Source organism: Panthera onca, chromosome E3 (genome assembly GCF_046562875.1).
Source record: "Panthera onca isolate mPanOnc1 chromosome E3, mPanOnc1 haplotype 2, whole genome shotgun sequence".
NCBI lineage: Eukaryota > Metazoa > Chordata > Mammalia > Carnivora > Felidae > Panthera > Panthera onca.
In genome coordinates, this window is record NC_138354.1 from 7,049,039 (window position 1) to 7,072,926 (window position 23,888).

General features: G+C 37.6%; 2 protein-coding genes across 2 annotated transcripts in view; both read right to left on the reverse strand.

Annotated features, from left to right (window-relative positions):
• The window catches only part of TRIM4 (tripartite motif containing 4), a 423,353-nt gene that overhangs the window by 377,096 nt on the left and 22,369 nt on the right, over positions 1-23,888 (reverse strand). The window lies entirely within an intron of this gene.
• Positions 8,271-9,230, reverse strand: OR2AE1 (olfactory receptor family 2 subfamily AE member 1). The gene has a single exon (XM_060649462.3). The coding sequence runs from the start codon at positions 9,228-9,230 to the stop codon at positions 8,271-8,273; it is 960 nt and encodes a 319-aa protein (XP_060505445.3).

The window sequence follows — 23,888 nt, forward strand, 5'->3', positions numbered from 1 at the left end:
GGTTACCAGAGGGAAGGGAGTGGGAGGATGGGTAAAAATAGGTGATGGGGATTAAGGAGTGCATTTGTTGTGATGAGCACTGAATAATGTACAGAAGTGTTGAATCACTGTATTGTAAACCTGAAAGTAATATAACACTGTATGTTAACTATACTGGAATCAAAATTTTAAAAACTTAATAAAAACTAAAGATATCGAAGGGCTACCCACCCCCAAAATGCAGAAGTTCCAGGCAGGTTTACATGGGAATTCTATCAAGCCTCCAGGAAACTGGTAAGTTTCATTCAATTTGAACTCTACCGTAAAATTAAAGAGAAAGAAAGGTTCAGGAATTTTGTTGTTTTTATTTATTATAATTCAATATAAAATTGATGCCAGGGTACCTGGCTGGCTCAGTCTGAAGAGCATGTGACTCTTGATCTTGGAGTCGTGAGTTCGAACTCCACGTTAGGTGTAGAAAGTACTAACAAAAAATAAACTTCATTTTTAAAAATCCTCCATTTTCTAAATAAATAATAAAACCGATGCCAATATTTGAACTACTTTGAACTCACTTCTTCCTGACTCTAAGTTAAATGTTCTTTCAAGTTATTGCGTTTGAAAACATTGAAAAACTCCCAGTTGACTGTGGTGTGCTGTTTCTTTAATATACTTGATGATATTTTCTAATATTTAAAATTAACTTATTAGCATTTTATAAGTGAGGTTGGCCTGTAGTCTTCTTTTTAATAATAAATTTATTATATTAAATCTTGAGAAATTCCTCTTCAGAAAAAAAATACAGAGACTTCTCTAAGTCCTATAATTCTAAGAATCACAGCTTTGTCAGAGAAAAGGCTGTAGTGAATATTAAAATTCGCAAAAGATGTGTAAAGAAAAATCCCAGGCTTTGGAATCGGACAGTCCTGAGTAGGGCCAGGACTAGGGCAAGGTGAGGTGCCTGGGGTACAAAATTTAAGTAGGCACTCACTCTCCAGGTCCTGCAAGGGCACAAGTGGCACCTGAAAGTGAGTACTTCCTTAAATCTTGCCCCTCTGACGTCTCATTTGCTTTACCCTGGTCAGACCCCCTGGATCTTAGCCCTGCCTTCACTACCTCCACGATCTTAGGTGAGTTACTTGAGCTCTTCAAGCCTCAATTATTTTGTTCTGCAAAATGGGTTTGATACTATCTATCTACCTCACAATACTGTGTGAGAATTAAGTGAGATATATGATATATCAAGCAGACTGCCTGGAATATTACAGGTGCACGTCCAATTTAGTTTCTTTATCCTCTCCACCTTACCATCTCAAAAATGGTGTTACAGGGGAAGCAGGTAGAACCCAAATAACAATGAACCTGTTATGCATTGTTAGGAGTTTAGACTCTCTCTAGAACAGTGGTTCTCAAACCTATAGCAACAGCATCAGCATCATTTTGGGATTTACTATTAGAACTGTAAATTCCGAGTTTCTGAATCAGAAACTCCTGTGGTAGGATCCAGCAAACTGCTTTAACAAGCCCTCCAGATGATTCTAATACTCATTAATGTTTGAGAGTTGCTGCTCTAGCTGAACATGGGAATGATTGTGGGATTTTTAAGCAAGAAAGTAATATGAAAGAAACATCAGTAGGTGTTGATTGAATGGATGAGAGATGAGAAATAGTTAAGACAAGATAGGGAGACTCATCAGGGAGTTGTTTTGTTAAAATAGAAACTATTCAAATTAGTGGAAGTGATAATGGGAGGTAGGTTTTCAATTACTTGGATAGCAGAAATAATGTAAATTTGAAGCTTCATAAGTGAGAATTTTTGTCTTGTCATCTCTATATCTACAGAACTTGGGATATTAACTGTGTCACTGTAGGTTATCAATAAATGCTTGTTTCTGAGTGACTGAATCCAGGATATGTCCTACTCTACCTATATTTAAGTGATATAGTTGGGTGTGATTTTTCTTTGTAAGAAAAAACTTGTTTCCTTGCATATGGGAGATGAACAAAAGAGGAGATTTAGGGCTGCTTGGTCCTTGATATACCAAGAAAAAATAGACATCGTTAACCTGGAGTTTTTCTTTCTGAAGCATTCCTTTATTTGGTGTACAATTGTAACAGTTTGGCCAAATACGAATATGTGGGAAGCTCATGAGATTCACTGAATCCAAGATTATGGCACGTTGTTTTTATTGGCAGATATGAAGCAATATATAGTGTCCAAACAATCAATACCCAAATAGTGGTCGAGATCATTGCCTCTCAGAGATTGTGACTTTCTTGTGCTATGAAGATCTTATGGGGATGATACTTGCCTGTGCAGCCCTTTGTCTGTCTGTCCTTACAGCTGTGGTTCTTGGGATTTTTATGAAATATAGAGAAACTCTCATAGTCAAAGCTAATAACTGAGCTCTTAGCTACATCCTATTCATCTCCCTCATCTTGTGCTTCTCTGCTCCTTACTCTTCATTGGCCATCCCAACACTGCCAGCTGCATCCTCCAACAGATAACATTTGGAGTCAAATTCACTGTGGTTATTTCCACCATTTTGGTAAACCATCACTGTAGTTCTGGCTTTCAAGATCACAACACCAGGGAGAAATGTGAGGCAGTAGTTACTATCTGGGGCACCTGATTCTATCATCCCCATCTGCTTGGTGATTCAAGTGACTTTCTGTGTTGTCTGGTTGGGAACCTCTCCCCCTTTCGTTGACCAGGGTGCACAGTCGAAGCCTACCTTCCCTATTGTGTGCACTAGGGCTCTATCATTATGTTCTACTTTTCCTTAGGTTATTTGGGTTCCTTGGCCCTTGCAAGCTTCACCTTGATTTTCCTGGCCAGGAGGCTGCCTGACATTTTCAATGAAGCCAACTTCCTGACATTCAGCATGTTGGTGTTCTGTAGTGTCTGGATCACATTCCGCCCTGTGTATAATAGCACCAAAGGGAAGGTGATGGCAGCCGTGGAGATCTTTTCTATCTTGGCTCCCATTGCTGGGTTACTAGGATGCATCTTTGCCCCAAAATGCCATAATATTCTTCTAAAACTAGATAGGAATACCTTGCCAGAATTAAGGGGTAAAAACAAACTCTAGGGGAACACAAATTTTCTAAGGCTCTACTTCATGGACTTCATAAAACATTTAGAAAGGTCGAAAATTAAGCAATACTATAGAGTCCTCTCCCCACACCTTGCCATGGATACATAAATGTTCTAACATCATTTTCCCCTGATTTGAGACACTGTGGTTGTTACAAACTAAATTTCTGTATATAAATCTGTGTGTTTTGGGTTCACTATTCTTTCACTGATTCTTTCCCTGAATGAATACCACACTAATTTCTGGATTTCATAGCATGTTCTGACAGCTGATAGCACCTGCTCTTCATTGTTGCTCTTTTTTAGTTATTTTGTGCTTATTCTTGCAGATTTTCTCTTTGACCTAACTTTTTGATTTGTCTTGCCAAATTTCACAATGCATACTAAGAAATTTAGATTATAATAATTTTTAATTTAAAGATTACTTTGTAAAGAACTGACCCCTTTGCAATAAAGTTTCCCACGTAGGAATGTGCTTTATCTCCATTTTCATTTTCATTTTATTTATTAATGTTTTGTTATATTTTTTGACTTGTTCTTTGAGCTAAGTAATGTATTGTTTTTTGTACATTTCTTGAGCTTACTTGTTGGTTCCAATTAATTGTAAGTTGATTCTCTTGGATGTCTGTGGTATGAAAATTAATATAATAAAATGTTTCTGCTCGTTTTATTATTTCTTATTATATTGGCAAGATTATATAATGCTTAATAGTAGTAGCAGTTATGGGCTTTGTATTGTTCTTGGCTTTAGTGGGAATGTTTCTGATATTTTTTAGATTAAAATTTACATTGTGGTAGGTTTTAGAATCATACTTTTTAAAATCCAAATAAATATTTCATTAATGATGAAAGTGCTCTGTATTCAACCTAACCTAATTTTTTACATAAGTTTTAAAAATTATATGGAAATGCACATAACAGAATTTACTACCTTAACCATTTTTAAATGTTCAGTTCAATGGTGTTAAGTATTTTCATATTGTGTGCAATGTATCTCCATAATTAATGGACATAATGCCGGCCAGGTCCAACCATGTTGCTGCAAATGGCAGGGTTTCCTTCTTTTTATGGCTGAATACTATTCCAGTGTGTGTGTGTGTGTGTGTGTGTGTGTGTGTGTGTGTGTGTGTACGTGTGTACATTTTCTTGATCCATTAATCCATAGATGGACTTTTAGGTTTTTTCTATGTCTTGGCTATTATAAATAATCTGCAATGAACATGGGGATACAGATATCTTTTTGTGATAGTGATTTCACTTCCTTTGGATATATACCCAGAAGTGAAATTGCTGGATTATATTGTAGTTCTATTTTTAAGTTTTTTAGGAACCTCCATACTGTTTTCAATTGTAGCTATACCACTTTACGTTCCCACCAACAGTGCACAAGTGTTCCCTTTTCTCATTTTCTCCACATCCTCACCAGCACTTATCTCTTGTCTTTTTGGTAACAGCCATTGTAACAGTATGAGAGAGTATCTCATTGTGGTTTTGATTTGTGTTTACCTGATGCTTAAGGATGTTGAGTACCTTTTCATGTACCTGTTGGTCATTCATATATCTTCTTTGGAAACTGTTTAGTTCTTCTGCCCATTTTTATTTTTATTTATTTTTTTAACTTACATCCAAGTTAGTTAGCATATAGTGCAACAATGATTTCAGGAGTAGATTCACTAATGCCCCGTACTCATTTAGCCCATCCCCCCTCCCACAACCCTCCTCTGCCCATTTTTAAATCAGATTGTTTGTTTTCTTGCTATTGACTTACATGAGTTCCTTACAAATTTTGGATGTTAACCTCTTATCAGATATATGATTTCCAAATATTTCCTCCCACTCTGTAGGTTGCCTTTTCATTTTGTTGATAATTTTCCTTGCTGTGCAGAAGTTTTCTGATTTAATATAGTCCCACTTGTTTGTTTTGCTTCTGTTGCCTTTACTTTGTTACCAAATCCAAAAACCCATTACCAAAACTGATGTCAAGGAGACCACCCCCTATGTTTTCTTCTAATAGTTTTATGGTTTCAGGTCTGACTTCCAAGTCTTTAATCCAATTTGTGTTGATTTTTTTCCTAATCATATCCCTAATGATTAGTGATGTTGAGCATCTTTTCATGTGCTTATTGTCTATTTGCATAACTTGCTTGGAGAAATGTCTATCCAAGTCCTTTACTCATTTTTTAATCTGGTTATTTTGTTTTGTTGTTGTTGTTGTTGTTGTTGTTGTTGAGTTGTAGTCATTCTTTATACATTCTGAATATTAACTCCCTTCAGATGTATGGTTTATAAATATTTTCTCTTATTTCATAGGTTGACTTTTCACTCTGTTGATTGTGTCCTTAGGTGAATAGAAGTTTTAAATTTTGGTGTAGTCCCATTTACCTATGTTTACTTTTGTTGTTTGTGCTTCTTGTGTCATATCCAAAATATCATTGGTAAATCCAATGCCATGAAGCTTTCCCCCTATGTCTATTCTACGAGTTTTATAATTTTAACTCTTAGATTAGGTTTTTGATACATTTTTAGTTAATTTTTGTATATGGTGTAACTTAAAGGTCCAACTTCATTCTGATTACAATAGCAATCAAAAATAATACTTCAGAATGGACTTAAACAAGAAAATGAAAGATTTGTACACTGAAAAATATAAACCACTCCTGAAAGAAATTAAAAAGACAAATAAATAAAAAGATACCTTGTGTTCATGAATTTGAAGACTTGATATTTTAAGACATCCATACTACCCAAAGTGATCTACAGAGTCAATGCCATCGCTATCAAAATCCTAATGACATTTTTTTTCAGAAATAGAAAAATCTATCCTAAAATTCATATGGAATCAAGGGACCCCAAATAGCCAAAACAATCCTGAAAAGGAATAAAACTGGAGAAATCACACTTCCTGATTTCAAAAGTTACTACAAAGTTATAGTTATCACAAAAGTGTGATACTGGCATAAAGATAGACATATAGACCAATGGGACAGAATACAGAGCACAAGAAGCAACCCTCAGATACATGGCCAAATGATTTTCAACAAGGATGCCAAGATCCTTCAATGGTGAAAAGACAGTCTTTTCAATAAGTGATGCCAGGAAAACTGGATATTCACATGCAAAAGAATGAAGTTGAACCTTTACCTTACACCATATACAAAATTTAACTGAAAATGTATCAAAATTCTAATGTAAGACTTAAGACAATAAACATAAGGGGAAAGCTTCATGATATTTGCCAATAATTTCTTGGATATGACACCCAAAGCACATGCAACAAAGGTAAAAATAGGTAAGTTGGAATACCTCAAAATTTAAAACTTCTGTTCATCAAAGGACACAATTAACAGAGTGAAAATGCAACCTATGGAATGAGAGAAAATATTTATAAGCCACATATCTGAAAAGGGGTTAATATCTGGAATATATAAAGTGATGATAATAATGTAGTGTTAAATCTCTTCTCAAGGGGAGCCTATATAAAACTATGTTATTTACTTTTGACAGGTGCTAGCATTGCATGAATACCCTCCATAGAGTTGGCCTAAATTGTTTCATTCCCAAATAATCTTATAGCATCCCTGACAAGGCCATAGTTGTATGTGTAGAAAGAGAGGTAGCAGAACAACCACCTCTAGCTAATTGGGATTGTGAACTCACTGTTTGTGCAAAACACTTGAGCCTTCAGAAACAACCCAGGCACAGTTTCTATAAAAATCAATTCCACTTGGGGTGCCTGGGTGGCTCAGTCGGTTAAGCATCCAACTCTTGGTTTCAGCTCAGGTCATGATCTCATGGATCGTGAGTTCGAGCCCCATGTCAGGCTCTGCACTGACAGTACAGAAACTGCTTGAGATCCTCTCTCTCTCTCTCTCTCTCTCTCTCTGCCTCTTCCCTGCTCTTTCTTTCTCTCAAAATAAATAAATAAACTTAAAAAAATCATTTCCACTTGATACTGGAATGTTACAAGGTAAATCCAGTCTTAGGGCTAGATGGATAAGAAGGCACCCAACTGGTGGCTCATCTTATAGAATGCCAAAAAGCTGTTTCTGAAAAGGAAAATACTTTCTTGTGAAAAAAAGGCATAACTTTGCTCTCAAAGTGTTATTCTTCTTGAAGATGGTCCCAGGGCTTCACGACTTTTTTCAACTAATAAGGAAGTAAGATATAGAAATTTTCCTCACTTTGGAATCCCTCAGATCATTAGATCTCAGAAAAATTCACTGAGATGTCAGATCTCTTTGCATTTGCATGGGATTAACATCTGGCTGTCTGAAACAAATGAGTCTTGCCAAGCCATCTACTGTATTATTCATTTTTATAATCTCTTCCCCTTTCTGAGTTAAATATCATTAATGTCATGTGAGATAGTTAAAACAATCTACATTCTTTTCATTTATTAATTTATGCAACAAATAGCTGTTGCACACTTACTTCATGTCAGGCTCTTTTCTTGGCTCTACTGAGACAATAGTAAACAAAGTAAAGTCCTTGCCCTCGGTTTCTCATGTTCTAGTAAGACAAACAATAAGTATAATATAATATAATACGCAAAATTATGCAAAATAGTATTATAAAGTTGAAGCAGGGGACAGAGGATGCAGACTGCTGTTTTAGATATGGTAGTCAGGGAAGCACATTTTGGCAAGGCTACATTTTTAAAGAAATCAAAAGGAAATGAGGGAGCGTCTAGTAATTTCAAGAGTTGATCTTGGATTTCTTAGCCTCCAGAACAATGAGAAAATAAAATGCTTGTTGTCTAAGCTGCCTAGTGTATGGTATTTTTGTTATAGCAGCCCAAATGGGCCAAGATAGTGCTCTACAGTGCTTAGGTGCCTGAGACCACAAGAATACTGGAATTATATGCTAACCACTTGATTTTGGCAATAGTCATCAGGTATCTGGAGCCTTGAAAAGTCTTAGAGGTTTACACAGATCGGCTAAGGAGTTTATCCCATTCCACTCTTTTTTTTTTAACATTTTATTTATATTTTAAAGCTTATTTATTTATTTTGAGAGAAAGTGTGAGAAAGAGCAAGAAGGGAAAAGGATAGAAAGAATCCCAAGCAGGGTCTGTGCTCTCTGCCCCAACACAGGGCTCAATCTCATGAACCGTGAGTTCATGACCTGAACTGAAATCAAGAGTCAGAGGCTTAACTGACTGAACCTTCCAGCACCCCCCATTCCACTCTTATACTCAGGATAACTGCAATTGCCATCTCTGAGTGAGAATCTCCCTCCCCATCACTCCTCTCAGAGCCTTGGCTACATCCTTATTCCGGAGAGTATAAATCAAAGGATTCAGGGTAGGAGTAACGATGCTATAGAACACAGAACCAACTTTGTCTTGCAGTGGAGTTCTCTGGGACCTGGGCCTCATATATGAGAAGACGCAGGCACCAAACCAAAAGGAAACCACAATGAGGTGAGAGCTACAAGTGGCAAAAGCATTTCTCTTACTCCCAGCTGAACGCATCTGAATGACACTGTGGAGAATGAAGGCATACGATGTAGAAATGAAGAGGGTGGGGAGGAGGAGAAGTACAATGCTGATGATGTACACTATGGTCTCATATACAGTGATGTCTCCACACACCAACTTCAAAATAGCTGGAAACTCGCAATAGAAGTGGTGGATTTTTCGAGACCCACAGAAAGGTAAGTGCATCAAGATCACTGTGTGAATTAGAGAGTTTATGGATGCTCCCAACCACGACATGACCACCATCATCAGTCCCACCTTTCTGTTCATGAGAACAGTATAGCGAAGTGGATGACAGATGGCAACATAGCGGTCATAAGACATGAGAGCTAAGAGAAGACACTCAGCACCACCCAGAGACAAATACAGGAAGTGCTGGGTTGCACAGCCCACAAAGGAGATGGTCTTCTTGCCAGATAGGTAGTTGGTAGCCATCTTGGGGATGGTTGTGGAGACATGCATCAGATCCATGAGGGAGAGCTGGCTGAGCAGGAAGTACATGGGTGTATGAAGCCGAGCATCAGCACAGATGAGGAGAATAGTGAGCATGTTGCCACTCACCGCAATAAGGAAGACCACTATGGTTAAAGAGAAAAGGAAAAGATGGGTGAGAGAGTCATCAAAGAGCCCTTCAAGGATGAAGTCTGCCAGAGAGGTCTGATTCCTCTGCCACATGTCCCCTTTCTCAATCCTGGGGAAAGAGGAAAGAGATGAGTGTGATATCAGAAATACCGGGGTTCAGCACACCTGACAGTAAGCACATTTTAATCTAGCAAAGAATTTGAGAAGAGAATTTTTTTCTATTTCTGATTATTCAACAGCTCTAATTATTGAAATAAACTTTTAGAAAAAGAACTCAAATCTCTCTTCACAAACGTGATTAACTCTGAAAATCCAGAATATCTACATTCTGTTAAGTGCCATTCTTCAAAACAGAGTCTCTCCTCATTAAGGAAGAAGTGTGTGTGTGTGTGTGTGTGTGTGTGTGTGTGTGTGTGTGTGTGTGTATACACATAAGGAAGAAATATATATATATACACATACATGTGTATCTACACATATATTTTTATACACATATATGATGTATATTTTATATATTTTATATACCTCATATACGTGTATTTTTATACACATTATATATGTGTATATCTTTACACACATATGCTTTTATATGTGTATATATACTTTATGTGCACTAAATTTTATATACTTTATATAGATACTTATGAGCATGTGTACTTTTTTATAAGTATAAATATAAACATATACATTTAGTGGATTGTACAAAAATTTGGCCTTACACAGTTGTGAAAGCTGGTTAAGCTGTCTATATAAGGTTGTCACCTTTGTGTCTGATCGTGGAACTTGAGGTCTGTAGGGCAAGTGGTAAGGAAGGGAAAATGGATGTAAAGGGTGGTAGATCAAGGGCAGACTGGAATATACAAGCCTGAGCTACAACCGCACAAGGGCAGACTGAAACCCATGTCAGTTCTTGTTGTCTCTGGAATTGGGGGATGTGGTTATTTGGAAGAAGCAGGGGCTCTTCCTAATGAGGCTAAACATGCACACCTGGCCCAGAAATCAGAGAGGATAAGTTAGGAGGATCCAGGGAAACATAGAGCAATCGCGGGCCCAACAGCTGCTTTCACACCAATGAGATTAAGTCAGCAGATCAGCAACCACATATGTAAACTACAAAATGGCTACTTCCTTTATGCCCTCTAAATCTCCCTTAGAATCTCTCCTATGGCCCATCTTCACCAGAAAAGCACAAAAATGGGAATTCTGGGAAGTATAATTCACCCTAGCAAAGAGGACATATTACAAAACCACCAGAGCCCACCCTCTGTTGGCTGGACATTCATACACATTTCCTTAAAGCCAATGAACACAACAAAGTCATTCTTCTTCCTAACATAACTATCCTGCATACAACTAAAAATGTGCAAAATATTTGTATAAAAATAGGGAAGAAATACCCATTACTATCGTCCACAAAATAAGTCATCCTATCCAAGCACCAATGCATTCTGTGGACCACAGTTAGCACTTTCAGTCACTCCTGTTCATGTCAATGGACTCACAAGCAAAGTATCCATGGCAACAGGGATGGTGGTTATGCATGGGCTCAGCAACATGGACCTCTACTCACCGAAGCGGGTCTAGCTACAACCACTGCTGGGTGCCCAGTCGGCCAACAGCAGAGACCAACACGGAGTCTCTGATAAGGCAGCATTCACCAAAGGAATCAGCCAGCTACCTGGTGGCACACTGATTATGTTGGACTGCTTCCAATGCGGAAGGGACAATACTGTGTTCTTACTGGAATAGACACTTACTCTGGATATGGTTTCATCTTTCTTGCCTATAGTGCTACTGGCACAACTACCACCTGCAGACTTATAGAATACTTTATTCAACATGATGGTATTCCAAGAAGCATGGCTTCTGAATAAGAAATTCATTTCACAATAAATGAAGTGTGGGATTGGGGCCATGCTCATGGAATCTACTGGACTTACCACAGTTTCCACCATCCTCAAACAACTGGCTTGATAGAATGGTAGAACAGCCTTTTGAAAACTCAGTAACAACACAAAGGAGCGATGTCCTCCAGAATGTGGTATGTGCTCTAAGTCTGCATCCAGCTTAGAGTGCTGTTTCTCCTATTGCAAGGGTTCATTGGACCAGGAATCAAGAGGTAGAAATGGGAGTGAGTCCTCTCACTATAATGTCTGTAACTGTTGTCCCCCAGCAAAATGCTTGCTTCCTGTCCTTGCACTTTTAGACTTTGCTGGTTTAGAGGTCTTAGTTCCAAGGGGACGAATTCTTCCACCAGGTGACACAACAATGATTCCATTTACTCAGAGTTGAGACTGTCACCCTGCCACTTTGGGATCCTCATATCACTGAATCAACAAGCAAAGGAGGTTACTCTACTGGCTTGGTGTGATTGATCCTGACTAGCAAGGAAAAACTGAGTTGCTACTATACCATGGGGATAAGAAGGAGCACATCAAGGATGTAGGATATTTTCTATGGTGTCTCTCTATACTCAAATGTCCTGTGATAACAGTCAGTGGAAAACTGCAACAATTCAATTCAGACAGGACTGCTAATGGCCCAGATCCTTCAAGAATGAAGGTTTGGGTCACTCCACAGGCAAGGAAAAATGACCCTGTGGAAAAAGGAAATATGGAATGGGTAGTGAAAGAAATAGTTATAAACACCAGCCATGACCATGTGACCAGCTGTAGAAACCACAAGTGTAATAGTCATAGGCATTTCTTCCTTATTTTAATATGAACATTTTGTACATGTATATTACCCAAATATTTTTGTTTTCTTCCCCTTGGCCATCCCTTTTTCTAACAAAAGATATATTAATATAATTAATTTCATATCTCAGTATGAATTTAACTATATTAATATAGTTAAATATTAAATATCTCAGCATTTAAGCTATAGGACATAAAAGCAGGAGTATAATCAGATAGGAGTATAATGAATTTTAGCTAAAGACAAAAAGGATTTTGTATCCTCTTATGGGGAAATGCTTGATGTGTTTTATATTCTCCTCTTGGGAAAAGGATATCATGTTTTTTCATTATACATGGGATAGTTGTGTCATGTTAGGTGGAAGGGTAACTTGGTATTGTCTTTATTGGGAAGTTAAGTATAAAGAGTTGTGTATAGGTGCCAAGTAAACACATAACAAAGCCACCATATTTATGTACCTGAACACAAAAAAAGATATGTTCTGGGTAGACCTGAGAGCCTTCAAATTGGGCTGATAAAACTAGGATTATGAAATTTAATCATCCAGATTTCCCAATCAGCCCTTTATCTAATTTTTATGTGAATACTGACCAGATAGTTTGGTCTCCATGGGAAAGCTCAACTCAGCAGAATAATAGTCCAAATTGATCCCCAGCCATCCCTCTTTATGTTTTTCCTCCTGAACATTTCCTTAGATCTTTATACATTCCAGATTATCTACTTACTTTTTAAAGCAAATAACTCAGAATTCAATGTATTCTTTAAAATATAATTTGACCACTAAGAAAGAGGTCACATTTTCTCTCTCCAAATTAATGCAGTCTGGGATTATCTATCTGGTCATCCCCCTCACATTGCCATTTCAAACTCGCCTCTTGTGGATTAAGAGCCCAACCTTCCCCATGCTCTCTCCAGTCACTCCAACCCAGTCAAAACATCCACATATTTCTCTTTTACTTAGATATCCATACTCTTCCCCATCTCCTTCCTTCTTGGTTTCCATCTTTCTCTGTAAGTCTCCACAGTGTAAATTTTTCCATCACCTGATTCATGTCCCTTCCTCTCTTAGGCAACTTTCCTAATAATTTCGCATTTTGATTTGTGGCCCTCAAGTGACTTTTTTTTCTGCCATTTCTGGCAACTTTGTTCACAAACTGTCCAAATATCACCCTTTGACTAAAGAGATGGGGAAATAAGCTGACAATACCAGAGGATACCCTAACTTCTAATAAAGATTTCCTAGATACCTCAAGCCCCAGCATTACCTTACCCGGAATTCCTTCTGCAGAGACTTGTGGGCAGAACAAATACAGAAGTGGAATAGAGAGGGCTGGATAGGTCCACACTGACTCACACAGTGGCTACTGATCACTCAGGTCTTTTCTGAGGTGCTCATCACACTTCCTTGTCTAATCCTGGAAATCGCCATTCAAATTCCAGTGGGATGGCATAAAAGATATTGTCCTACACAGTTACCATTGTTGACACTAATTATCCTAGTGACAGAGTATCACCAGGAACAACAGTAACTGTAATTCTGTAATGCTCTTGCAATCTGTCCTCAGATTTTGAACTCAGCAGTGCACATCATGACAGATTAAGTAACTGAACTTCTTTAACCTCTACTAGTGGGGCCTTTGAATCATGCATATATTTCCTCTGCCTCTAGACATGTATCTGAGCCACTGCTCTATCCCAAAATGGAAATGCAAGCTTGGACAATAAAAATTTCCATTAATGTGACCTGATTAAGAAGCTGCATTTAATACTAGATTAATCTTCAATGAGTCCAGAGTCAAAAGAACATCTGTTTTGGATTTTCCCCTATTTTGAATCACCCAAGGCACTCTCTTCTTAGCTTTATTCTTCCTTTTCTGCTTAACTAGAATTTTTTTTTCTAGCACTGGTGTTTTTAGAATAAGCCCCTTCCTAACTGCATGAATCTTTTCTCAGCAGCAATCATAGGGGTGAGAATGAGGATAGACTTGTCCTGACATGAACCAATCTTGAGGACAGAGGAGCAGCATCTGTGAGAAATAGAACATCCCTCTAATCCAGAAGACCTAGGATGTCATCTGAAGCAAACTGAGGACACTAAATATATGGCATCAGGGATCCCAACCCAGGGGACATATCCTGAATCTTTTCTGGAAACCATTACTCAAGATGCCAATTAGACTTGCCATATGAATTGAGATAAGCATTCCCAAGGGGCTTTGCTTAAAGTTTACTTGTAGGGGTCAGGGGAATGAGATATTTTGAGGAGTGTAGATCTGAAGATAACATGGGAGTATCTTCTCCAAGGGCCAATTAACTATGGAGACAAATAATCCCGAGAGTCCCTAGCTTGTTTTTCATCTTAGAACTCAGATCACCCTAGCCCCTTTCCATCCAACCCTTTTGAGAGCACAATCTGAGAAAGATCTAATCCCTATTGCCCACAACACACTTTAGAAGGTTTCCTCATGTGCCATATCATAGAAAAGAAGTCAAGGAATGGAGGCAGGCAATTAACCACTAGACTTTCCCACCCTGACTATGGGTCAAACTCCAATTTTACAGACTACATTAATATAATATGTGAAAAGATTTCAGATACAAAAGTTAAAAAAGAAAATGGCGTATCTGTTTATCTTCTTTGTATTTACTACCATATCATCCTCATATCCTACTCTTCCTCTCCATTATAGGGATATGTTGAACTATCCTTTGTTTCTCTATCTCACCTCAAATACTAAAATGTCTTACTTCACTGAACTTACCTTGTTGTTTATTCTTTGAGTAGATTGAATGTATCATTATTTTCTTCAAAACCTACTGTCTAATACTTTAAGCTGGTGCTCTCTTTCTCACCAGAATATAATCTTTCTCTAATTAAGGCATATATGGTACTTATATAATTCACTAACTTATTTGACAAATATATGATAAGCATCTGCTATATCCCAAGCACAATACTGGGTGCCATGTGTACACTGATTAACATGCAAGCGTAGTGTCTTCCCTCATGGGATTTACAGATACAACAAACAAACAAATATAACATATCATGTTAGGCTAAAAGTTTGTATTGATCAGTGCTCTTGTGACAATACTCAAGTGATATAAAAGAAAACTTATACTATCTTAAGAGAAAGGTGTGAAATCACAGCAATGAATACGGTTGAACGGATCTCAGAATCAGCTAGATTCAGTAGCATGAATAATGTGTCTTCTTTTCCCATCTTTCATCTTGGCTTGGGTCTCTGTGTTGATCTTATTCTCTCAGGCATTTTTTTTTCTTTTCCAATTTTTATTTAAATTCTGGTTAGTTAACATACAGTGCAATATTGGTCCTAGGAGTACAATTAAATGATTCATCACTTACATACAACACCTAGTGTTCATCATAACAAGTACCCACCTTAATACCCATCACCCATCTACCCCATCCTGCACCCACCTCCCTCCATCAACCCTATTGTTAAGGGTCTCTTATGGTTGGGGAGCCTGGTGGCTCAGTCAGTTAAGGATCCAACTCTTGATTTTAGCTCAGGTCATGATCTCACAGTTCATGAGTTCAAGCCCCAAGTCAGGCTCTGCACTGGCAGTGCAGAGATTCTGCTTGGGATTCTCTCTCTCTCTCTCTCTGCCCCACCTCTGCTTGCCTGCTTTCTCTCTCTCTCTCAAGATAAATAAATAAACTCTTTTTTAAAAAGTCTCTTATGAGTTGTTTCCCTCTCTCTTTTTCCCCCTCTGATATGTTTATCTGTTTTGTTTCTTAAATTCCACATATGAGTGAAATCATATGGTATTTGCCTTTCTCTGACTGACTTATTTCACTTGGCATAATACATTCTAGCTCCAACCATGCCATGGCAGATGTCAAGATTTCATTCTTTTTTATGGCTGAGTAATAGTCCATTGTGTGTGTGTGTGTGTGTGTGTGTGTGTGTGTGTGTGTATACCACAATCTTCTTTGTCCAGTCATCAGTCAGTGGACATTTGGGCTCTCTCCATAGTTTGGCTATTGTTGATGATGCTGCTATAAACATGAGGGTGCATGTCTCCCATGGAATCTGTATTTTTGAATCCTTTGCATAAATACCTAGTAGTGAAATTTCTGGGTCATAGGTTAGTTCTATTTTTAACTTTTTGAGGAACCTCCATACTGTTTTCCAGAATGACTGCACCAGGTTGCATTCCCAGCAACAGTGCAAGAGAGTTCCCCTTTCTCCACATCCTTGCTAACGCTTGTTGTTTCTTATGTTGTTAATTTTAGCCATTCAGACAGGTGTGAGGTGATATCTCACCATGGTTTTGATTTGTATTTCCTTGATGATGAGTGATGTTGAGCATCTTTTCATGTCTGTTAGCCATCTGAATGTCTTCTTTTTTTTTTAATTTTTTAATGTTTAATATTGAGAAAGAGAGAAACAGTGTGAGCAGGGGAGGGACAGAAAGAGAGGAAGACACAGAATCTGAAGCAGGCTCCAGGCTCTGAGCTGTCAGCACAGAGCCCAATGCGGGGCTTGAACTCATGAACCACGAGATCATGACCTGAGCCAAAGTCAGCCGTCTAACTGATGGAGCCACCCAGGCGCCACCATCTGGATGTCTTCTTTGGGAAAGCATCTATACATGTCTTCTGCCCATTTCTTCCCTGGATGATTTGTTTTTGGTGTTGAGTTTGATAAGTTCTTTATAGATTTTGGATACTAGCCCTTCATTAGATATGTCATTTGCAAATATCTTCTCCCATTCCATAGGCTGCCTTTTAGTTTTGTTTCTTCCTTCACTGTGCAGAAGCTTTTTATCTTGATGAAGTCCCAATAGTCCATTTTTGCTTTTGTTTCCCTTGCATCTGGTAATGTGTCTAGTATAAAGTTGCTATGGCCAAGGTCAAAGAGGTTGCTGCCTGTGTTCTCCTGTAGGATTTTGATGGTTTCCTGTATTACAATTAGGTCTTTCATCCATTTTGAATTTATGTTTGTATATGGTGCAAGAAAGTAGTCCATTTTCATTCTTCTGCGTGTTGCTGTCCAGTTTCCCCAGTACCATTTGTTGAAGAGACTATCTTTTTCCCATTGGATATTCTTTCCTGCTTTGTCAAAGGTGAGTTGACCATATAGTTGTGGATCCCTTCCTGGATTTTCTATTCTGTTCCAATGATCTATGTTTCTGTTTTGGGGCCAGTACCATCTCGTCTTGATGACTACAGCTTTGTAATATAGCTTGAAATCCAGAATAATGATGCCTCCAGTTTTCTCTTTTTCAGGATTGCTTTGGCTATTTGGGGTCTTTTGTGAATCCATACAAACTTTAGGATTGTTTGCTCTACATCTGTGAAAATTGCTTAGCGGTATTTTTTTTAAGTTTATTTATTTATTTTGAGAGACAGAGCATGAGCATAACATGAGTCAAGCGGTGTGTGCAGAGAGAAGGAGGAAGAGAATCCCAAGCAGGCAATGTGCTGTCAGGACGCGGGACTCTTATCTCACCAACCAATATGTGATCATGACCTGAGCCAAAATCCAGTCTGAGGCTTAACTGATTGAGCAACCTGGGCGCCCCCTGGTGTCATTTTATAGGAATTGCATTAAATGTGTAGATTGCCTTGGGTAGTACAGACATTTTAACAATATTTGTTCTTCCAATACATGAGCATGGAATGTTTTTCCATTTCTTTGTGTCCTCTCAATTTCTTTCATAAGTGTTCTATAGCTTTCACAATACAGCTCTTTTTTACCTCTTTGCTTAGGTTTATTCCTAGGTATCTAATTGTCTTTAGTGTGATTATAAATAGCATCAATTCCTTGATTTCTTTTTCTGCTGCTTTGTTATTGGTGTATAGAAATGCAACAGGTTTCTGTACATTGGTTTTATATCCTTCAACCTTGCTTCCGCATTTTTTTAAGTTTATTTATCTATTTTGATAGAGAGAGAGAAAGGTAGAGAGAGGGGGAGAGAGAGAGAATCCCAAGCAGCTCTATGCTCAGCACAGAGCCCATCACAAGGCTCGATCTCACAACTGTGAGATCACGACCTGAGCCAAAATCAGGAGCTGGCCACTCAACCATCTGAGCTACCCAGGTCCCCCTGCTCTCAGGCATTTTTATATAGAGGGTACACATACAGCTGGAAACTTTGGTGCCATATTTATGGCTTAACATCTAATACTCCATCACCTCCAATTTAAAAAACTCTGGAAAAGAATTCTGTTCAACAGTTTAGCCTGGTGGCCACTCTTTAGAGCAATCACTGTGTGCCAGGAGCCTGCAGATAAATGATAGACTTGCCTAGGACCAGTGCCTGTCTCTTGCAGGGGTTGGAGAGGTAGGGTGGTAACAGAACCACCAGAATCACATGGATCTGGATCAAAGTAGTATCACAAAGAAACCATGGTTTGAAGGGGTGACTTTAACAGAAGTAGGGAAAGAATCCATAAAGGACAAAACAGTGCATACACCTACTAAAGTGTGATAAAAGAAGAATTCACTATGCCAGAGTAAAACAGAGAAGTTGCTATATTAGACTGGGTCATAAGGGAAAGCCTCTTTAAAGAAGTGGCATCTAAGCTAAGATCTCTAAATTAGGGTAAGTGTTAACCTGGTAACTAAAAGCAAAAATAGGTTCAGATAAAGGCAAAGACATGTTAAAAATCCATGAGTTGAGAAAATGTGTGGTGTACTTGAGGAGCTGAAAGGAAGCCAAAGTGACAGGAGCTACAATGAGGAAAGAGGTAGGAGATGATGTCAGGGAAATAAGCATGAGTCCAAAAAGAGAAAAAGCAAGGCCTTGAAGATTTCATACAGAGTCTTTAGAAAGCTTCTAAGCAAGGGAATATCAAGATAAAATTTACATGTTTTAATTTACACTAGATGATGCAGGAGGGTGGACATATACCAGTGGTAAGGACAGAAGCAGTGTGGCCACTTATGAAGTTGCTGCTCCATTCCAAGGAGAAACAATAGTGCTTTGGACTAAGACTGTAGCAGGGAATGATTTCAAGATATTTTCAGAGGATGTCATTAACATAACCTGAAGATTCATTTATTTATTTAATTGAATTCGAATTTTTTAAATGTTAAGATCAAAATCCTTACTGAGGATAAAGGACTGTCATGATAGAAGACTAGTAAAACTGCTTTTAGAAACAGAAGTTTAAAGGTGTCATGTAAAATTAATTATGAAGGAAAATACTAGGATAAAAATATACAACTTTCTTAAATTTCAGAACTATTTAAAAGGAAAAAAGTAGATATATGTATAAAGATTTTAAAAATAAGAGCAGAAAACATATGAATACAATGTGACAGAATACAGGACAAAGATAGCTGAGCTATTAATAAATGTAAATGGACTTAATCCAGTTATTCACTGAAAAATATTTTCAAATTAGGTCACAAAGAAAAATTGAACTCTATTGCAATTTTTTAATGTAAGTCTAAAAAAAGTAGTTCATAAAGCTAAATATAAAAGGATGGGCAGAGCTAAATTAACATTTTTAAAAATAAGTATTTTTATCTTAGCATCTAAAAAATTCAAATTCGATTCCAAAGGCATGAAAGACAAAGAAAATACTGTAATGTTAAAGGGTATTCTCTGAAGTGTATATAACATCAACATTGAAATCTATAAGAGACTGTAAAAATGGGTGCAATCTATAATGAAAATATAGTAGTTATGAAATGTAAGTACCAACACAGCAACAACACTCAATTAAGCAAATTATAGGAACTACAGGAGAAACAGAGATTCACTGTTGGAAGAAAACATTAATCCACCTCTCAGTCTAAAAAAGATTAGGTGGACAAAAATACAATTCAAGACTGAAGAAAAGAAAGATTCCTAACCACATAGTCTGCTGAGAGAACCTGCCTGGTGCAGTGATTAAGCGGAGGAATATGGGGCCCAGAGATCCTGAATTCAAATCCCAGTTCCAGTACTTACTGGCTATGTGGTCTCAGGCTAGTTACTTCAACAGCTATGCTTATTTTCTCTTTTGAAAAATGGTGGTAAAAATAATATATACTTCACAGGATTTTATGAGAATTCAATAAGTTAACATGTTTAAAACATACAGAATAGTGTCATGGTGCCTGTTACATAATAAGTTCTATGTACGTGTAAGCTATTATTATCCACAAGAATGTAGCTCTACAAGGGCAGAGCTACATTCTGATTTGTGCAGAAGATGTTTTCTTCACTGATGCATTCTCATTACCTAAAACAGAATTTGAGTTTTCTGACCACAGATAATTTTATGTAATCATATTACCAAGATAGGTTTGGAAAAAAGCCAGAAATTTAACACATCTGTTTTAATTTCTCTGTTCATAAATCCACATTACTTTATAATAATGTATATTAAGAATTCAAGTTATACAATTAGAATATGACAAGTATTAAGGTACTCAAAAATTCCAATTAAGTAAAACGTGTTGTCTAGTGAAAATAAAATCAGAACGAGAGGTAGAGATGGTTTGAGTGTGAGAAAAATTCTTTTCTAATTGCTTAAAACATACTTGTAGGGACTTCTGGTTCTAAAGATGGAGTAACACAGGTGGGATTTTCCCTTCTGCCTGAAATTACTAAAAAATGCACAAAATGTATGAAAAAAAACAATTTAAGATACAAAACATCAGATTTCTTAAAAGGACAGTGATCCCTACCCTAAGAGTTTCCAGGTTTCAGTGCTAGAAGAAACCAGTGGAAGCAAACCAACTCCCTGAATTAAGAATATGGAGTTGATAGTCTGAAAATTCCATGCTTACTGGAATTTGTTGGTCAGAGTATGCTAGAGAGAAAAAAAAGCTGCACAGAGAGAAAAATCCAGAGATGTGCAGGAGCTTTCCCTCTTGTATTTAGCAGAGTATTGAGCAGCATATGCACTTGATGCAACTACCCAACGCTTGGAAAAAGAATTACCTGAAAATATTGGGGGAACAGTACCTGGATCTGGACCAGGCCAGGAGCGGTGCCTGTTACCACCACCAAACCAGAAAAACAGTTTTAGAGTATTGGGTGCAATATCCAGAAGGGTCTTGAGGAATAATTAGACCTAGACTACACCCTGCTATGGTTCTGCCTAACAAATCCTAAAAAGCAAGATCCAAAAGGATTCAATTCACAATAATTTAACTGTATTCCAGAAAAAAAGCTCAAGAATATTTGTAGGAATACAAAAATATCCAGAACATGGCAAGGTAAAATTCATAATGTCTAGCATCCAATAAAAAATTACCAAGCATGCAAAGAAACAAGAAAATATTACCCATCATTAATAGAAAAAATATGTGACTTGAAACCAACCCAGAACTGATACTCAATATACCAATTTAAGGTATCTTATTGATTATGTGGTTTGGAGCAGACAGAATTAGCAAAGACATTGCACATATTACAACTGTATTCCATCTGTTCAAAATGCTAAAGGAAATATTAGGCATGTTAGTAGAGACAAGAAAGATAAAACACAAACACATATACATGTTTCTAGTGTTGAGCGCCTGGGTGGCTCAGTCGGTTGAGCGGCCAACTTCGGCTCAGGTCATGATCTCGCGGTCCGTGAGTTCAAGCCCCGCGTCGGGCTCTGGGCTGACAGCTCAGAGCCTGGAGCCTGTTTCAGATTCTGTGTCTCCCTCTCTCTGACCCTCCCCCATTCATGCTCTGTCTCTCTCTGTCTCAAAAATAAATAAACGTTAAAAAAAAAAAAAAAAGAAAACTATAGTGTCTATGATGAAAAACACTCCAGAATAATTAGCAGCAAATTGGACATTGCAAAAGAAAATACCAGTATATGAAGACAGCATATAAACTATTCAGAATGAAACAAGATAGAAAAAAAAGTCTAAAAAATAATGAACAGAGCATCTGTGATCTTTAGGATAACCTCAAACAGCCTAATATACATATAACTGGAGTCCTGAAAGAGCAGAGATAGAAGGGCTAAAAAAAATTTTTTCAGGTGGGCGCCTGGGTGGCTCAGTTGGTTAAGTATCCTACTGTTGATTTTGGCTCAGGTTATGATCTCATGGTTCATGGGATAGAACCCTGCGTCAGGCTCTGTGTTGACAGTGCAGAGCCTGCTTGGGGTCCTCTCTTGCCTTCTCTCTCTGCCTCTCCCCCTCTCATGCTCTCTCAAAATAAATAAACAAACTTAAAAAAAAAAGAGGGGTGCCTAGGTGGTTCAGTCAGTTAAGCATCTGACTCTTGATTTCAGCTCAGGTCATGATCTTAAGGTTCACGGGTTCGAGCTCCATGTCGAGCTCTGTGCTGACAGTTCAGAGCCTGCTTGGGATTCTCTCTCTCTCTCTCTCTCTCTCTCTCTGCCCCTCCCCTGCTCATGCTCGCTCTCTCTCTCTCTTTCTCTCAAGAATAAAAGTAAATTAAAATTAAAATTAAAGTTAAAATAAATAAAAGAATGAATGAATGTTTGAGGAAATAATAAAACACTATTAGCTAAATAGACCAAATTGGGGGTACCTGGGTGGCTCAGTCAGTTAAGCTTCCGACTTTGCCTCAGGTCATAATCTCACAGTTCATGGGTTCAGCCCCGCATCGGGCTCTGTGCTGACAGCTCAGAGCCTGGAACCTGCTTCGGATTCCATATTTCCCTCTCTCTCTCTCTCTGCTCTTCTCCTGCTCACACTCTGTCTCTCGCTCTCAAAAATAAAAAAAAATAAACGTTAAAAAAATATAAATAAATAAATAGACCAAATTGACACTTGTAGAACACTCCATTCAACAAAAGAATAATACACATATTTCAAGTGCATATGGAACGTTTATCAAGATAGACTATATTCTGGGCCATAATAAAATCATCAGAAAATTTTTTTAAGTTTATTTATTTTGAGGGGGGAGAAGGGCAGAGAGAAAGGGAGAGAGAGAGAATCCCAAGCAGGCTCCACATGAGCCCGACGAGAGGCTTGAACTCACAAACTGTGAAATCAAGAGTCAGACACTTAACCGACTGAGCCACCCAGACACCCCAACCATCAATAAATTTTAAAAGAATTTAAGTCATACAAACTATTTTTCAGGTCACAATAGAATTAGAAATAATAACAGAAAGATCTCCAGAAAAATCTCAAATATTTCTTAATAGCATAACTCTAAATAGTGTATATCAAAAGATAAATCAGAGGAGAAATAAGTAGGTATTTGTTTTATTTAAACCACTTTATTGAGGTATGATTGGCATACAAAAAGCTATACATATTTAATGAATAAAACTTGATGAGTTTGGAGATAAATGTACATACATTAAACTATCACTATAATCTATGCCATCTATACCCATCACCTCCGAAATTTCCTCCTGCCTTATTATTTTTTTGTGATAAGAACACTTAACGTAGGATCTCGTACCAAAATTTTATGTATACAATACCATATTGTTAACTATAGTATGTATGCTGTACAACATATCTCTAGGACTTATTCCTCTTGTATAACTGTAACTTTATAACCATTAACTAATACTTCCCATTTCTGCCTCCCCCCTCCCCAGTCCTTTGCAACCAGCACTCTAATCTGTGCTCCTATGAGTCTGACTAGTTTAGATTACATAAATGTGTAAGTGGTATCATGTAGCATTTGTCCTTTTGGTTCTGGCTTATTTCATTTAACTGATGTCCTCCAGATTCGTCCATGTTGTCAAAAATGGCAGGACTTAAAGGCAAATAATATTTCACTGCATGTACATACCATTTTCTTTATCTATTCATCATGATGTCCATGATCTGATGGACATTTAGTTTTGCTTCCATGCCTTGGCTATTGTGAATAATGCTGCAATAAACATGAGTTTATTAGTATCTCAAAGATTATTCCTTGAGATATTGATTTCAAGTCTTTGGGATATATAGTTAGAAGTGGATTTCTAGCTCATATGGTAGTTCTATTTTTAATTTTTTGAGGAACCTCCATACTGCTTCCCATCTTTTGCTTTCTTGATAATAGCCATCCAAATAAATGTGATGCTATATCTGCTGTTGCAGATTTGATTTGCATTTCCCCAATGATTAGTCATGTTGAGCACTTTTTCATGTACCTGTTGGTCATCTG